The sequence below is a fragment of the Bos javanicus genome, chromosome 7 (genome assembly GCF_032452875.1).
Source record: "Bos javanicus breed banteng chromosome 7, ARS-OSU_banteng_1.0, whole genome shotgun sequence".
Classification (NCBI taxonomy): Eukaryota; Metazoa; Chordata; class Mammalia; order Artiodactyla; family Bovidae; genus Bos; species Bos javanicus.
The window spans coordinates 2,578,202-2,594,440 of NC_083874.1; the positions used below are offsets into that span (position 1 = coordinate 2,578,202).

Below are 16,239 nucleotides of genomic sequence, written 5' to 3' on the forward strand. Positions count from 1 at the left end.
ATGGCCCCCTAGTTACAGCCTCATTCCCTATTATTTTGACAATGTTAACTAGTTTTTATTCCAAGCCATCAGTGATATTGGCCTGTAATTTTCTGTTGTTGTAATATCTTTGTCTAGTTTTAGTGTCAGGGTGATGCTGGTCTCAGAATGAGTTCAGAAGCATTTCTTGCTCTGCAAATTTTTGGAATCATTTGAGATGGATAGGTGTTAACTCTTCTTTAAATGTTTGGTGGAATTCACCTGTGAACCTGTTCAGTCGAGGATTATTATTATTACCCAGTTTCAATCCTGGTGTCAGTTTATATTTTCTATTTCTACCTGGCTCAGTCTTGGAAGATTGTACATTTCTAGAAATTTGTCCATTTCTTCTAGGTTTTTAAATTTATTGGTGTATAATTACTCATAGTAATCTCATGACCGTTTATAATTCTGTGATGTCTATTGTAACTTCTTTATGCTCCTTTGAAGAGGCTTTTCAATAAAACAAATGTAGTGCCTTTTTAAAAACTTCAGTAAAGTGTATGCAAAATAAATGTTGCCTGTATGACACATTTAATAGCAATTAAGGCATGCAAAGCCTTACGGGCCCATGCTGTTCTCAATCTAAAAAATATCTCATAGTGCTGGTGATTCCCAAACCATGAAAAACACCTTCACAAAACAGCCCAATCTCCAAGAGCCAAAATGCTATGTGAGATTTGGATTCACAGCTGTGTTCCCTCAGGTAGACAATGGCCATCTGATCCCTCCCCTCCCTCAGAAACTTCACACACATCATTTCCAGTGACTGCTGCCCTTTAATCAATATTTAACCTCTTGCACAGTAAATTCTTTTGCATTTGTAATTTCTTATTAAAGAGAGTTTTTCCTCCTCCAAAATATTTACTTCATAATAATTAACAAATTTGACTTCAAATTTCTGACATGAAAAAGGGAGGCACCTAGATGCATAGATTGTGTACATGCAGAATCCTCCAGTTCCTTTCAGATCCTTAATTTTAAGCATTTACCTTTGTTATTTCAGAGAATTTGAAATTGTCATTATTCTCTGGAGAATGACTCCATTGTGCTGAGTCCCACGTTTCCTCACCTCTGTGTATTCTCAAGGATTTGGTTAACTGCTCTAGTTTAACTTTCCACTCAGTGTAAGAGACCATGTATTTCTCTGTTGTAACAATATGATAAACATAGTTTCTATATACATTTTTTGTCAATTTTCTTAATCATAGAATCTCTGTAGCAGAGATTCCATGTGCCTTGCCTCTTCCTTAACAGATTCTCCTCCTAGGAGAGGGCCAAATCAGGTCCATTCTGCACCTGGGGCTGTGTGTGCCGCCTCCACTGGACTATTCAGCAAATGCTATGCTATGCTAAGTCACTTCAGTTGTGTCCGACTCTGTGTGACCCCATAGATGGCAGCCCACCAGGCTCCCCCATCCCTGGGATTCTCCAGGCAAGAGTACTGGAGTGGGGTGCCATTGCCTTCTCTGATTCAGCAAATAGGGGCAGTCTTTTAACTTCGAGCTAATTCTCTGTGCTAGTATAAAAAGTACTAAGAAATTAATTGGTGTTTTGCATTATTCACAGAAAGCTGTATTTTCTAGAACTATATATGCAAATTATTGTAAAATGTTCATTTTACTTCTTATTTTTACTTTTGATCCTAGACAGTGCTGTTGCCACTGCTAGCACTTTCTATCACAGTTTCTGCTTTAGACAATTTTCATTTGTTAGACCTACCTAGGGTTTAAGCTTATTAAAGAATCATGTGGATCTGTGAAACTAGTTTTATATGACTGTAAGTTTTCATTAAGAGACTGACTCCCAATCTAATCTGGTAGGAGGCTGAGGGCTTGGACCCAGTCAACAGGCCCCTATTTCAAAGTGAAGAACTGAATTTTAAAAAATTAATTTATTTTAATTGGAGGCTAATTACTTTACAATATTGTATTGGTTTTGCCATACATTGACATCAATCAGCCATGGATGTACATGTGTTCCCCATCCTGAACCCCCCTCCACCTCCCTCCCCATCCCATCCCTCTGGGTCATCCCAGTGCACCAGCCCCGAGCACCCTGTCTCATGCATTGAACCTGGACTGGCGATCTGTTTCACATATGATAATATACATGTTTCAATGCTATTCTCTCAAATCATCCCACCCTCGCCGTCTCCCACAGAGTCCAAAAGACTGTTCTATACATCTGTGTCTCTTTTGCTGTCTCACATACAGGGTTATCATTACCATCTTTCTAAATTCCATATATATGTGTTAGTATACTATATTGGTGTTTTTCTTTCTGGCTTATTTCACTCTGTATAATAGGCTCCAGTTTCATCCACCTAATTAGAACTGATTCAAATGTATTTGAAGAACTGAATTTTGTAGTTTTTTTTTTTTTTTTAAGAGTTTAACTGATAAGATTGTAATTTTATAGTTCAATTCTTTTTGGCAGGGTACTTTCCACACGAAGACTACCCCAAACTGGAAATTATATATTTCTTACGAACAGCACAGGGTAGCCCTGTATTTTATCGGCAAAAGTCACTCAAGGAAAGAATACAAAGTGTGAGGCAAGACCAATGCTTTAAAGCATAAAAGATTCTGCAATATACTGAGAAGAGGCTATACCAGAAGAGAGGCTTAAAAAGCTGGCTATTTCATTCATAACTGATGTTTTCTGAAAATCTACTAAAAGTCCACTTTCAGCAACTGAAATAATACAAACTGGGCACTTCCTATAAGTGTACCTGGTTGATCCTCAAATACGTTTCATTAGGAAGCAGTATAATAAATGATAGAGGGTGAGAGGAAAGTCACGTATAGCAGTTTGTGAACAACCAGATGTTATGAAGCTTCCTCAATGTTAATTTTAAAAATCTGAATTCACTCAAGCAAATCATTTTCTGAAATTAAACCAGAGAATTTTGCTAATGTTCTTTCATCAGAATGTTAGCATTTCCATTTTCATACACAAAACATTGGAAAAAATGTGAACTGTAACAAAACTAAACTGGTAATTACTTTTGATTGCTACTAACAACCTAGCATGGCATCAATACAATTTAAATGGATAGAAAGGTTTGCATATTGTGGCAAACACCATGAACTGGGTATACTCAAAAGCCACTCGTATCTCCTTTCTCTCTTGCCTTTCTCTCCTGTAGAGGCCAGAAAGAAAAAAAGTACTTGATGTCAAATACCTGCAGTTAGGGACGGACATTAACATGGTTCTGGCCAGGGAGGGCTGTCCTTTCCAAATAAAAAGGAAAGATTTGCTAAGAGAAAGCCCCTTGGCCTCTTTCTCTTTTTTCTTCCCTGAATGTGGAAGGACCAGAGATATTATAGTCCCTTTAACCAAAAGACAATAAAAATGAACACAAAGGTCTACCCGGCAGACCACACAGAGGTGAAAAGAGTAAGTGTCCCTGAGCCAACCTTCTCAGGGTTGGACTGCCCGCCTCTGGACTTCTTATTGCATTAAATACATACAAGCTAACAGATTAAGCTACTATAGTAGGGTTTTCTACTAGTGCAGCTGAATGCACTTGTAGTAGATATGAATATAAAGTTCTGAGTAAAAATCCAGTTAAGAGTTATGAAAAAATCCTCAGCAACCCCTCAAATATTCTTAAAAGGACCTTAATGATAATTTTGTTTTCTTTACCTGAAGAAGACAAATACTGCACAACCAATACAAAAAAAAAAGAGGAGGGGAGGGAGATGATGTTTGATGGTAGTGAGACTATTCCAATGCCAAACAAAAATGAGATAAGGCTGGAGAAGAGCTTGACTGTAATACCAAACAATTATGGTCTAGTATTTCCTATTTGTCAATTTCAATAGTCAGCGAGTCCATTTCTTGGGCAGAGGGATTCTAATATTTTTTAAGTCTGAAACTTCAAACTTGGGAACTTTTCCTCCAGGTTACCAGCAAGGGTCTTATCAACTTCACGGAGGATTTTAAGAAAGTCTTCCACCACAGGGCTACAGAAAGGGAGAAGAGTCTCAAATGCACAGGAACACTTCTGTTTGCTTAACTTGCTGTCCCTAATCTCTGAGTTACCTTTCTCCTTTGTTAATACTTGGAAAATATTAGAAAGAAATTCACATGAAATATTGTTCAAGATTTTCAAGTGGAAACCATCTTGGGTTAAATCAGACTTTTAGTTTCTTCTGTGTTAGACTCTGTTGAGTTCTCTGGGTTCTTCTGACAATGTTCCCTATTTTGTGAGACACAAATCAGGCTGTCAACTAGAGGAAGATCCACTTTTCCTATCTTTAGATACTCCTGTTCAGTCTGTGAAGCATAGATGGCGGACAACACTGAAAAATCAGAGGCCAGTACTGTTTTCTCTTCTTGCAGTATGATGGGCGGATCATCAGACTGGCAGAATTCATGGCACACCAGATCAAAAACTATATTCCAAGTGTCTTTCCCAGTGTCAGGACACTGTACAATTGCTTAAATTCCATCATCTACTGTGGTGAGCAGCTGTAAGACATGCATGTAAACATCGAGCCCTTCTGGATTTTCAGAGTACACTTGTTTGGCAGCTTCAAGTACACAGGGCACAATTCGAAATGCTGGCTGCTGTTCAGAATCTTCCTGGGGTTGGTCCAGAGCCTGAACAGCCCCACTTCTAATCTATTCCCACATTAGCTCCTCAACCAAATCAAACAGCTTGTCCACAACCTCCCCAACCTTTACCAGCAAGTCAACATTTGTTGAACTTGACATGATGAAGCAAATGCTATCATAAATAGCTGGATTTTCTCGGATTCTTTCAACCCAGACACTGGCCACTCCTGTCTGGGAAAGGCAAGTAACAATCTGCTTGTTTCCAGCAGAGTAGGCGTGTCTGAATACCTGGCCAAGATTTTTATCACTGCTGATGGACACACATATCTCCTGGAAACAGGCCATATTACCTAAAATTCCCACACATATTTCTCTTAATCGAGGACATTTTGATTAGGCCAATACTCCCACAAATATGTCAGAAGCATTAAATTCTTGGAGAAACAAAGCCACATCCTCATCCACTGACATATCCCATACTCTGCAAATCTCACTCTCCATTTCTTCATCAAGCTCCATCTGCTGCTCATCATCATCAGAGCTGGATTTGGCATTTTCAGGGCTAACCATCTGATGAGCCCGCTGAGGATGCCGAAGAGCCAGTGCTTGCTGGAGACCGTACTGGCGATGCAGTCCCCTGGCCACGGCCGCCTCTTTTGCCGTCCCAACTTGGCAGCCCTGTCGACAGGTTGCGGTCCATGGCTTGGCCACCTGGGGTGCAGGAGCTCCACCAGAAGCCAGTAGTTTTTAATGTGAATCAGTATCTACTGACAAAATGAAAGGTGTTGTCTTTTGATGACAGATCACTGTTTACATTTTGTATTACAGCTAGGAAGGCAAAGAAGTAGGTAAAACTACAAGGAAAAAATTTCCATTTCGAAGTATTTATTTTTGTAAACATCGTTTCAGACTATAAAAAATGCATTAGAACACTAGATATGCTCATATAGGTATCTTCAAACGTAAAGACATGTTCAAACATATACAGATAGAACATACAGATACGTTCAAACACTCACATCTATAAAAGAGAACAAGGGGAAAGAAATAATGCCTGCACACTGCTATCACTAACAATACTATATATGCCCATGAGTGCACAAACTAACTCAGGCAGAAAGGAAAGGAGGGTGTGGGAGCAGAGACCACTATCCATATCTTTAAATGCAGTTTTCACTAAAGTTTTATTATCAGTTTTATATATACCTATCAAAACTTAGTTATATTTAAACAATAGTGTGTTGTCCAGATGATTTTTAAACTTATTTCTGCTCACCAACAAATTTTTAAATTTCAATTTCCACTTCTGTGTATAAAGGAGGTAGATAAAACAATGCTAAATATACATATTTTACATTAGGATGAAATGCTGAATCTGAAGTTGAATGAAAATATGAATTCAAGGTGAAAAAAGAATTACATAAACTAGCTCAGTGTTAACGAATAATTTAATAGTGTATTCTATAAACTGACTGTGGTATTGAATAGCTATTTCAATAGAAACCTTTAAAAAACTGATGTGATCCAGAAAAATAAATGACACAATCAAAAAATGGGCCAAAGAACTAAACAGACATTTCTCCAAAGAAGACATATAGACGGCTAACAAACACATGTAAAGATGCTCAACATCACTCATTATCAGAGAAATGCAAATCAAAACCACAATGAGGTACCATTTCACGCCAGTCAGAATGGCTGCTATCCAAAAGTCTGCAAGCCATAAATGCTGGAGAGGGTGTGGAGAAAAGGGAGCCCTCTTACACTGTTGGTGGGAATGCAAACTAGTACAGCCACTATGGAGAACAGTGTGGAGATTCCTTAAAAAACTGGAAACAGAACTGCCTTATGACCCAGTAATCCCACTGCTGGGCATACACACTGAGGAAACCAGAATTGAAAGAGACACGTGAACCCCAATGTTCATCGCAGCACTGTTTATAATAGCCAGGACATGGAAGCAACCTAGATGTCCATCAGCAGATGAATGGATAAGAAAGCTGTGGTACATATACACAGTGGAGTATTCAGTCAGTTCAGTCGCTCAGTCGTATCCGACTCTTTGAGACCCCATGAACTGCAGAACGCCAGGCCTCCCTGTCCATCACCAGCTCCTGGAGTTTACCCAAACTCATGTCCATCGAATCAGTGATGCCATCCAGCCATCTCATTCTCTGTCATCCCCTTCTCCTTCTGCCCCCAATCCCTCCCAGCATCAGAGTCTTTTCCAGTGAGTCAACTCTTCACATGAGGTGGCCAAAGTATTGGAGTTTACGCTTTAGCATCAGTCCTTCCAAAGAACACGGAGGACTGATCTCCTTTAGAATGGACTGGTTACTCAGCCATGAAAAAGAATACATTTGAATCAGTTCTAACGAGGTGAATGAAACTGGAGCCTATTATACAGAGTGAAGTAAGCCAAAAAGAAAAACACCAATATAGTATACTAACGCATACATATGGAATTTAGAAAGATGGTAATGATAACCCTGTATGCGAGACAGCAAAAGAGACACAGATGTATAGAACAGTCTTTTGGACTCTGTGGGAGAGGGCGAGGGTGGGATGATTTGGGAGAATGGCATTGAAACATGTATAATATCATATGTGAAACGAATCACCAGTCCAGGTTCCATGCATGAGACAGGGTGCTCAGGGCTGGTGCACTGGGATGACCCAGAGGGATGGGATGGGGAGGGAGGTGGGAGGGGGTTTCAGGATGGCGAACACGTGTACACCCGTGGCGGATTCATGTTGATGTATGGCAAAACCAATACAATATTGTAAAGTAATTAGCCTCCAATTAAAATAAATAAATTCATATTTTAAAAAATAAAAAACTGATGTGAGACCATTTTGTTTTGTAAAACATCCTATCTTGGGATTTGCATTCTGGCAACTATTAACTAACCATAAAGTATTTTGGATGCCAACTTTAAAATGTGTGGGGTTTTAGAAATTCTTTTACAGTGGACCCGTGTAGAAAAAGGAATGAGGTGGGCGTTTTCCAGCCGCTGTGGTTGAGGGCACCGTGGCGGTGGGCACGTTTTCTCCCAAGTCCTACCAACCGAATCAAGCATGCAACCTTCTTCCTTTGGAGATGATTTGCAAAAGCCCGCTTGTTAGCCTTTAATTGAACGTCAGCTCCTCGCCCGAGATGATGACACGACCTTTCAACAAATCTAATTCTCAAAACAGCTCAAGAAAGTGATTATTTGAAATCCCCTTCTTACAAATAAGAAAAAACAGGCAAAAAAAGGTAGGCGATGTCTTCCTCAGAGTGAACTCTTCACGCTAAAGCACTTTCTTTGAACTGACACTTTTCAAATGAATGCCATAAACTCAAAGGGAAAATTCTGCGTCACTAGTGCGTCACTGAGAATAATGGGGCTGAAGTGGAAGTTTACATTTGCTGAGAAAAAGGTTATTTTTCTCGTAAATTGCTCTCCTCTCCCCACCCTCGCCCCCAACTACCTGCAGCCGGGGTGGGCTTATTATATCCAGTTCTAGAGCACAGAGCGCTGTGTTCCACCACGCTTCCATTTTCCTTTCGGTTTCAAACATCCCGCCTTTGAAGAATCCAGACAAGCAAATATCCTCCCGTAAATGTTCATTGCCTTATGATAAAGATATCTGGTCTGGGCGGAGATGCATTGCCAGGCGCCAGCGCCAAAGCTGTACAACACCCCCGGGGGCCTCACCCAGCGCGTCTTTCAGTGCAGCTTCGGGCTCACTCATTAATGAACACGGAGGTATTCGAATGGCATACGGTCCCTCTGGGGAAGCGGGGGATTAGGGGGTGGGGGTGGTAATGACCCGCGCCACCCACCCACAGGCAAACATCATGCGCACACAAAATTGTGCCATGCCCGCAAGCCTCGGAAATGGCACTCTCCAGACCCTAAAGATACTTGAATTCAAGGTTCCTATTTTGCTTAGAGAAGCGTCGATAGCTTTGAGCGGAAACAGGTGTGGACACGCAGCCTTTTCGTTGTTTCCCGCACTGTTATTTTTCCTCGGCAGCCCATCCCCGACCACTGATAAAATATAGGTACGCTTTCGCATTCTGCTCACATACACACACGCGCACACGTCTATGGGGCAGGGGGTGGGGTGGGGGTAGGGGGAAGAATCCCAGCGCCCTCCTAGTAACCTAGGAGCCGCTACGAAGTAGACAAGGGATGCTTTTACATAACAAACCCTTCACGTGTTCGACACCCTTTCTTGATCTTGTGAGTGGCTCTGAAAAGAGCCTTTGGGTTTCCGGGCACCGAGGTGCACCTCATTTAGAGCTCGTATATTTGGTGACGGCTTTGGTACCTTCCGAGACAGCGTGTTTGGCCAACTCGCCGGGCAATAGCAGGCGCACAGCCGTCTGCACCTCCCGGGACGTGATGGTAGAACGCTTGTTGTAGTGCGCCAAACGGGAGGCCTCGCTAGCGATACGTTCGAAGATGTCGTTCACGAACGAGTTCATGATGCCCATAGCCTTGGAAGAGATACCGGTGTCCGGGTGCACTTGCTTCAACACCTTATACACGTAGATGGAATAACTCTCTTTGCGGCTGCGCTTACGCTTTTTGCCATCCTTCTTCTGCGCTTTAGTAACAGCTTTTTTGGAGCCCTTCTTGGGTGCGGGAGCTGATTTGGACGGATCAGGCATGACGACGGATCCTTCGGGTAGAAAAGAAGCCTAGTTGCAGAGCAACTCAACTTATACGTCCTGTATTCAAATGAGGGATCCAGAGTTTCTAATTTATGATAGGATCAAGCAACGTGCAACGTCATCACTGGAAAAGGCAGATGCAAATTAGGGGGAAATGGTGACTTTCTTTTCTGGTTGGTCACCATCACTACCCAATCGGGCGGCGCCGGCTGTACTACCTCAAGACCATATATAAGGACTCTCTGAGTACAGCGGGTTTGTTGGTGGTTTGCTTTTTGGCTGTGTTTTGTCGTTGTGCGTGACTGGGAGATGTCAGGCCGAGGCAAACAGGGCGGTAAGGCGCGCGCGAAAGCGAAGTCGCGCTCTTCGCGCGCGGGTTTGCAGTTTCCTGTGGGCCGAGTGCATCGGCTGCTCCGTAAAGGTAACTATTCTGAGCGTGTGGGTGCTGGCGCGCCTGTCTATCTGGCAGCCGTGTTGGAGTACCTGACGGCTGAGATCCTGGAGCTGGCGGGCAACGCGGCGCGCGACAACAAGAAGACGCGTATTATCCCACGCCATCTGCAGTTAGCCATCCGTAACGACGAAGAGCTCAACAAGCTGCTGGGTCGCGTGACCATCGCGCAGGGCGGTGTCCTGCCTAATATCCAGGCCGTGCTGCTGCCCAAGAAAACGGAGAGTCACCACAAGGCCAAGGGCAAGTGAGGCGGCGGAGGCGGGCCGGAAACGGTCGTGCTCCCCGGGGGCCCCCTGACACCAAAGGCTCTTTTCAGAGCCACCCACAGTGTCTAGAAAAGAGCCGTACTGGCCAAGGGCTGTCTTTCGCAGCGCGTTTCTGTGCGAATCTGAGCAAGGCTGGGCTTGTGGGAAATCGAATACCAGAGACATGATTTGGGTGCGTATAGGGGCTCAGTAGGCTGTGTGTTGGTTTGCAGCAGGGAATGTCTGACATTTTCTCCTGAATCTCGCCCCCAAGGTCATGGAGTTTTAATCCCACTCATCTTTTAAGAATTTGTTATTACGGGTGACAAGCTACTTTTGACTCCGGGAAGTCATTAGTGTGACATTCAGACGCCAAGTACGGACTGTTTTCTTATCCCAGGAGAAATCCATACATTGAACCGGTATTGAAAGTATTTAATATTAGAAGGAAATCTGCCATTTGAGGTTCTGATAGATAAACGTGATTTCCATTTTAAAAGGTATGAATGCATGAGTTAGATTTTTAGAGAACATGAGATCAGAATTGTCTATTGTATTGTGAATTCTAAGGTCTTGGGAAGGGTATGTCTTGCTAGGTGCATTTCCAGCATTTGAAATGTATCAGTTTACATTTTGAAAATAGGTGCACATTTTTAAAGGAAATTTTATTGTATATAGAATATTTAAAGGAGTTTAAATTACTATATTTGGGTTGGCTAAACGTTAATAAGAGATCCCCTTAAACTGATAGCTAAAGTAAAAATAGTATAAAATCTGATAAAATTACTTTTGTGAATTCAGTACATTTAAAATGAACAGTGTTAAGACCAGATTAAGTAATATACACGTGGATATTTCGAAAGATGATTGTTCATGAATTCCACATGCTGTTACAAATAAGGGGTGGAGTGTCCCAGATATACTTCTGCAAAGTCTACTGAGAAGTGAAAATGTTAATAGCACTTACTTCATGGGGTTAAGGGATTAAATGAGTAAATCCATAGTAATCTCCATGTTTAAAAATCTCCAGCACACTATGAGTTTAATAAATGTTATTCCTGCTGTCATCCTTACTGATTCCATTAATTTTTTTATTATAATAAATACAGGCCACTAAAACAATTTGAATGTGAATGTGAAGTCGCTCAGTCGTGTCCGACTCTTTGCAACCCATGGACACCAGGCTCCTCTGTCCATGGGATTTTCTAGGCAAGAGTACTGGAGTGGGTTGCCTTTTCCTTCTCCAGGGAACTTCCCCACCCAGGGATCGAACCCAGGTCTCCCGCACTGTGGACAGACGCTTTACCGTCTGAGCCACCAGGGAAGTCTAAAACAATTTAGGAACGTTATATAGTAAGTATTTATCTTACAAAATTGGGGTTCCCTGGTGGCTCAGGCGGTAAAGCATCTGTCTACAATGCGGGAGACCTGGGTTCGAGCCCTGGGTTGGGAAGATTCCCTGGAGAAGGAAATGGCAATCCACTCCAGTAGTATTGCCTGGAAAATCCCATGGACAGAGGAGCCTGGTAGGGTACAGTCTATGGGGTCGCAAAGAGTCAGACATGACTGAGTGATTTCACTTTTAATTAGATGTACTCAAACCAGGGCTCCCTAGACACTATCTAGAGCTAACCACATATTTGCTAGTCTTTAGAAAATATCCTAGCAATATAAAACTGTTTGCCCCCAAAATTGATAAGAACCATCAGTGTGGGTGAAAACAACACCCAACTCCTCTGCAGTGTAGGTAGATAGTAGCATTCACATTGCCAATTGGGACCCATTTCAATGAAACAAACTGCAAGGATTATGCAAGAGATTATAGAGTCTTCTGGAGATCTGTACATTGTGTTTCCCGTGACAGCCTTGAATTCTACTTTCAACTTTTATTTTTGTATTGATGATCATGTAGGTCGTTGTATGTTTTCACCCCCTTCAGTGTTATTTAAGAAAGAAAGGTTTCTCAGGAACGGAGAGCTCGGGTCTTCCAAGTGTCATCACTGAGCTCCAGATTTTCAGTTCCTCAAGTGGAGTGTTCACTGGGAAACCTGAGATGGGAGGTGCTCCAAGAGGAAGCCCTTCTTTTGTCACTTCTAAGGCTGAGTTTATATAGCCACAAGCCCTGATTAATTTTCAATTAATTAAAATTAAATACAAAGGTGTAGTTTTTCAGTCGTCCTAGCCACACATGGCTAATGGCTACCACGCTGGACAGAACAGATACAGAAGGTCTCCATCATTACAGAAAGTTCTTTTGGGCAGCTCTGGTCTGATCTATAAGGATTATCAGGTTTAGAAACATGATGCAATATGCAGAGCTGCCTGCCTTGCATAGAGAAAGCTCATCAGACTCATGCTTAAAGAAGAAAACAGCATATGGCCCAGCCATTCCATCCCCCAGATACATACAAGGACTCTGCTACCCAGACACCCATCTCACATTCACGGCAGCATCCCAAAGATAGAAACAGCCCAAATGTCTATAACAGATGAATGGATAAACAAAATGTGGTTTATCCATATAGTGGAATACTATTCAGTCATAAAAAGGAATGACATGTTCATGGATGAACTTCAAAAATGCTGTGGTAAGTTAAAGAAGCTGGACACTAAAAGTCACATATTGTATGATCCCATTTATATGATTGCATACACAACAAATTCATAAGGACAGTAGATTAGTTGATGCGAGTTAGTTGTTGGGTATTAGAGGAATATGGAGTATTGTTCACTTTTGGGGTAATGAAAATATTTCAGAGATGGAAAGAGGTGATTGTGAATGCCTATATGTCACTGAATTGCTCACTTTAGAATGGTTTATGTGAATTTCACCTTGATTTAAAGAGATACGGTGAACCTAATTCAAGGATATGCACTAAAAAGGAGAGGAGTTTGTGTCTCCATCACTTTTATCCAGTAGGTGGAGTGTGGGCTGGCCTGCCTGCACAGTAGCATCCCTCAGACACCACGTGGGGAGAGGGGCATGGAGTCTTTTGGGTAGCCACAGCCTTTCTCCCTGCCTTGGTGGAGCTTCAAGCCCTCTTCTCAGCCAACTGACACATATCATACATTCCCTTCAATGGAATTATTTTGGTCATTCTCCCCATATTCCTATGTGTGGGCACTATTAAGAAAGATGAAGTGGGAGGGAGTTCCCAGAAGAAGAATGCAGTCTGGGCAGCCTCAGAAGCATCCATGCTCACTGCAGATAAAGTGTTCCTAATTTTTGGAATTCTCAGTTTAGCCTGGCCCAAGTCTAGTAGGCGATCTCACCTCTCTCTAGGTGTGGCCTGTACCCAGCCTCTGCTGCACATCTAGACTTTTCCTCCCTGCAGTATCAGTTTCCATATACGCACCAACAAATTTAAGAATCTTCCAAGTGAAAAAGCAAATGGACTCCTCTCCACAAAGTTTCTGTGCTCCCCTAGACCAGGGAGAGCAGAGGAATTTGGGGTTAGCACTTGAAGTGTACTGGTCACCCAGTTCCTAGTGCCATCAGATCTGGGCTGAGCTGAGCTGTTCTCCTACATCATCCTGTTACATGGCTGCCCCAGCCCTGGTCATCAGAATCTGCCTAATGCCTCCCCCTCCACAACTTCCCTACCTCCAGCCAGGGTCATTTCTATGCATTGCTCACAAAGCCTCATGAAGCTTTGATTTTCTCCAGTGTATGCCCAGCAAAAGCTTAAAAAGCATCCCTTTCTCTGCCTGCTTCCCTCCCTCCCAGTTCCTGGTCAGCTGAGTTCTACTGCCTCCTGCAGAGGTCTCCAGGGACACCCGGTCTTGGTGCTTCTCGCCTCTCTCAACTTTGGACCCAACAGCTCCTCCTGTCAGTGCTGCCCATGGGCCTCCAGAACCCCTCTGCCTCCTGCTGCCGTGTCCTCAGCTCACTCCCAGGCACATGCAGCCCTCTGGGTCATGTCCTTCCAGGTCACTCCTGCAGGATATCAGATCTGCCCCCAAATGTCCTAGAGAGCATGTGGGTCAGCAGTTTGAACTGAATTCCATCACCTCTACTAGCTTTGTCAGTGATGCTTCCTAAGGCCCACTTGACTTTGCACTCCACGATGTCTGAGTAAAGGTGAGGGATCACACCATCGTGGTTATCTGGGTCATGAAGATCTTTTTTGTATAGTTCTTTGTATTCTGGGCTTCCCTGGTGGCTCAGATGACCAAGTGTCTGCCTGCAATGCGGGAGACCCAGGTTCGATCCCTGGGTCGGGAAGATCCCCTGGAGAAGGAAATGGCAACCCACTCAAGTACTCTTGCCTGGAAAATTCCATGGATGGAGGAGCCTGATAGGCTACAGTCCATGGGGTTGCAGAGTCGGACACAACTCTGCATGAGTTCACTTTTTGTGTATTCTTGCCACCTCTTAGTATCTTATGCTTCTGTTAGGTTCATACCATTTCTCTCCTTTATTGTACCCATCTTTGCATGAAATGTTCCCTTGGTATTTCTCATTTTCTTGAAGAGACTTGCTAGTCTTTCCCATTAGAAGGAAAAAAAAAAAAAACAGGCTAAATTGATTTAAATAAGCATAGAACCAGACTCAGATATGACACAAATGTTGAATTATCTTTCAGACCAGAATTTTAAAACTAAGATGTTAAGGGTTCTAATGGATAGAGGGCAAATGCCAAGAAAGTATCAAAAGGGTATGTGAGAAATTGAAAACACTAACAAATGAAGACTGCCTTTGATGGGCTCATTAGCCAACTTTCCACAGTCTAGAAAAGAATCCATGAGCTTGAAGAAATGTCAATAGAAATCTCCCAAACTGAAATCCAAAGTGGAAAAGGAATAATAACAATAAATAGAAAATAGAATATCCTAGGACTGGGATAATTACAAAAGCTGTAGCATATGTGTAATTAGAATAGCAGAAAGAGGAGAGGAGAGAGTAGAAGAAATATTTGAATAATGGTTGAGAATTTTCCAAAATGATGGAGACTAAACCACAGATCCAGGAGGTTCAGAGACCCCCAGTAAAAAAAGAAATGGTACATATACACAATGGAGTATTACTCAGCCATTAAAAAGAATACTTTGAATCAGTTCTAATGAGGTGGATGAAACTGGAGCCTATTATACAGAGTGAAGTAAGCCAGAAGGAAAAACATAAATACAGTATACTAACGCATATATATGGAATTTAGAAAGATGGTAACAATAACCCGGTGTACGAGACAGCAAAAGAGACACTGATGTATAGAACAGTCTTATGGACTCTGTGGGAGAGGGAGAGGGTGGGAAGATTTGGGAGAATGACATTGAAACATGTAAAATATCATGTAAGAAACGAGTTGCCAGTCCAGGTTCGATGCACGATACTGGATGCTTGGGGCTAGTGCACTGGGACGACCCAGAGGGATGGTATGGGGAGGGAGGAGGGAGGAGGGTTCAGGATGGGAACACATGTATACCTGTGGCGGATTCATTTTGATATTTGGCAAAACTAATACAATTATGTAAAGATTAAAAATAAAATAAAATTTAAAAAAAAATCTACACTGAGGCACATTCTGTTACAGAAAATCAAAGATGAAAATACCTTGAAAGAACCAGGGTGGGGGGTGGGGCAACACTAACTACAGACAAAGTTAAGACTTTTCATCAGAAATCATGAAACAAAGTGTGGCATGACATATATACCAATTATTGTATTTTAAAAAATCAAAAAAAAATCACTAATCTAGAAATTTGTATTCAACAAAATTATTCATCAAAAGTGAAGGAGAGGAGGAGGAGCTAAGATGGCGGAGGAGTAGGACAGGGAGAACACTTTCTCCCCCACAAATTCATCAAAAGAACATTTAAACGCCGAGTAAATTCCACAAAACTACTTCTGAAAGCCGGCAGAGGACATCAGGCACCCAGAAAAGCAACCCAAGTCTTAGAAAGGAGGTAGGGAAAAATATAAAAGACAAAAAAAGGGACAAAAGAGGGAGGGACGGAGTTCCGTCTCGGGAAGGGAGTCTTAAAAAGAGAGAAGTTTCCAAACACCAGGAAACCTTCTCACTGCCGAATCTGCACCGAGCCTTGGAAGCACAGAGGGCAACATAACAGAGGAAAAATAAATAATTAAAACCCGCACATTGCGAGCCCTACGGTAACTCCCCCAGCGGAGAAGCAGCGCAGACGCCTGCACACGCCATTAGCAAGCGGGGGCTGGGCAGGGAGGCGCGGCGCGGGCTGCATCGCAAGAATCTGGCCTGAATACCCCGAGCACTATCTGAGCGAAATAATTTGGGCTAGCAAACCAGACTGTGGGATATCTACCACGCGAA

General features: G+C 42.5%; 2 protein-coding genes and 1 pseudogene across 2 annotated transcripts; 1 reads left to right on the plus strand and 2 right to left on the minus strand.

Annotated features, from left to right (window-relative positions):
- LOC133251773 (protein SAAL1-like) lies at positions 1-8,148 on the minus strand (annotated as a pseudogene).
- On the minus strand, positions 5,453-9,297 carry LOC133250301 (histone H2B type 3-B). Its single transcript, XM_061421324.1, has one exon. The coding sequence runs from the start codon at positions 9,245-9,247 to the stop codon at positions 8,867-8,869; it is 381 nt and encodes a 126-aa protein (XP_061277308.1). The 5' UTR covers positions 9,248-9,297; the 3' UTR covers positions 5,453-8,866.
- Positions 9,298-9,494: 197 nt separating this feature from the next.
- On the plus strand, positions 9,495-14,495 carry LOC133250300 (histone H2A type 3). Its single transcript, XM_061421323.1, has one exon. It carries the CDS (start codon positions 9,560-9,562, stop codon positions 9,950-9,952), a length of 393 nt encoding a protein of 130 aa, XP_061277307.1. The 5' UTR covers positions 9,495-9,559; the 3' UTR covers positions 9,953-14,495.
- The last annotated feature ends 1,744 nt before the right edge of the window (positions 14,496-16,239 follow it).

Coding starts and splice junctions, on each gene's coding strand:
- LOC133250301 (XM_061421324.1), bottom strand. CDS start 9,247: ATGCCTGATCCGTCCAAATCAGCTCCCGCACCCAAGAAGGGCTCCAAA.
- LOC133250300 (XM_061421323.1), top strand. CDS start 9,560: ATGTCAGGCCGAGGCAAACAGGGCGGTAAGGCGCGCGCGAAAGCGAAG.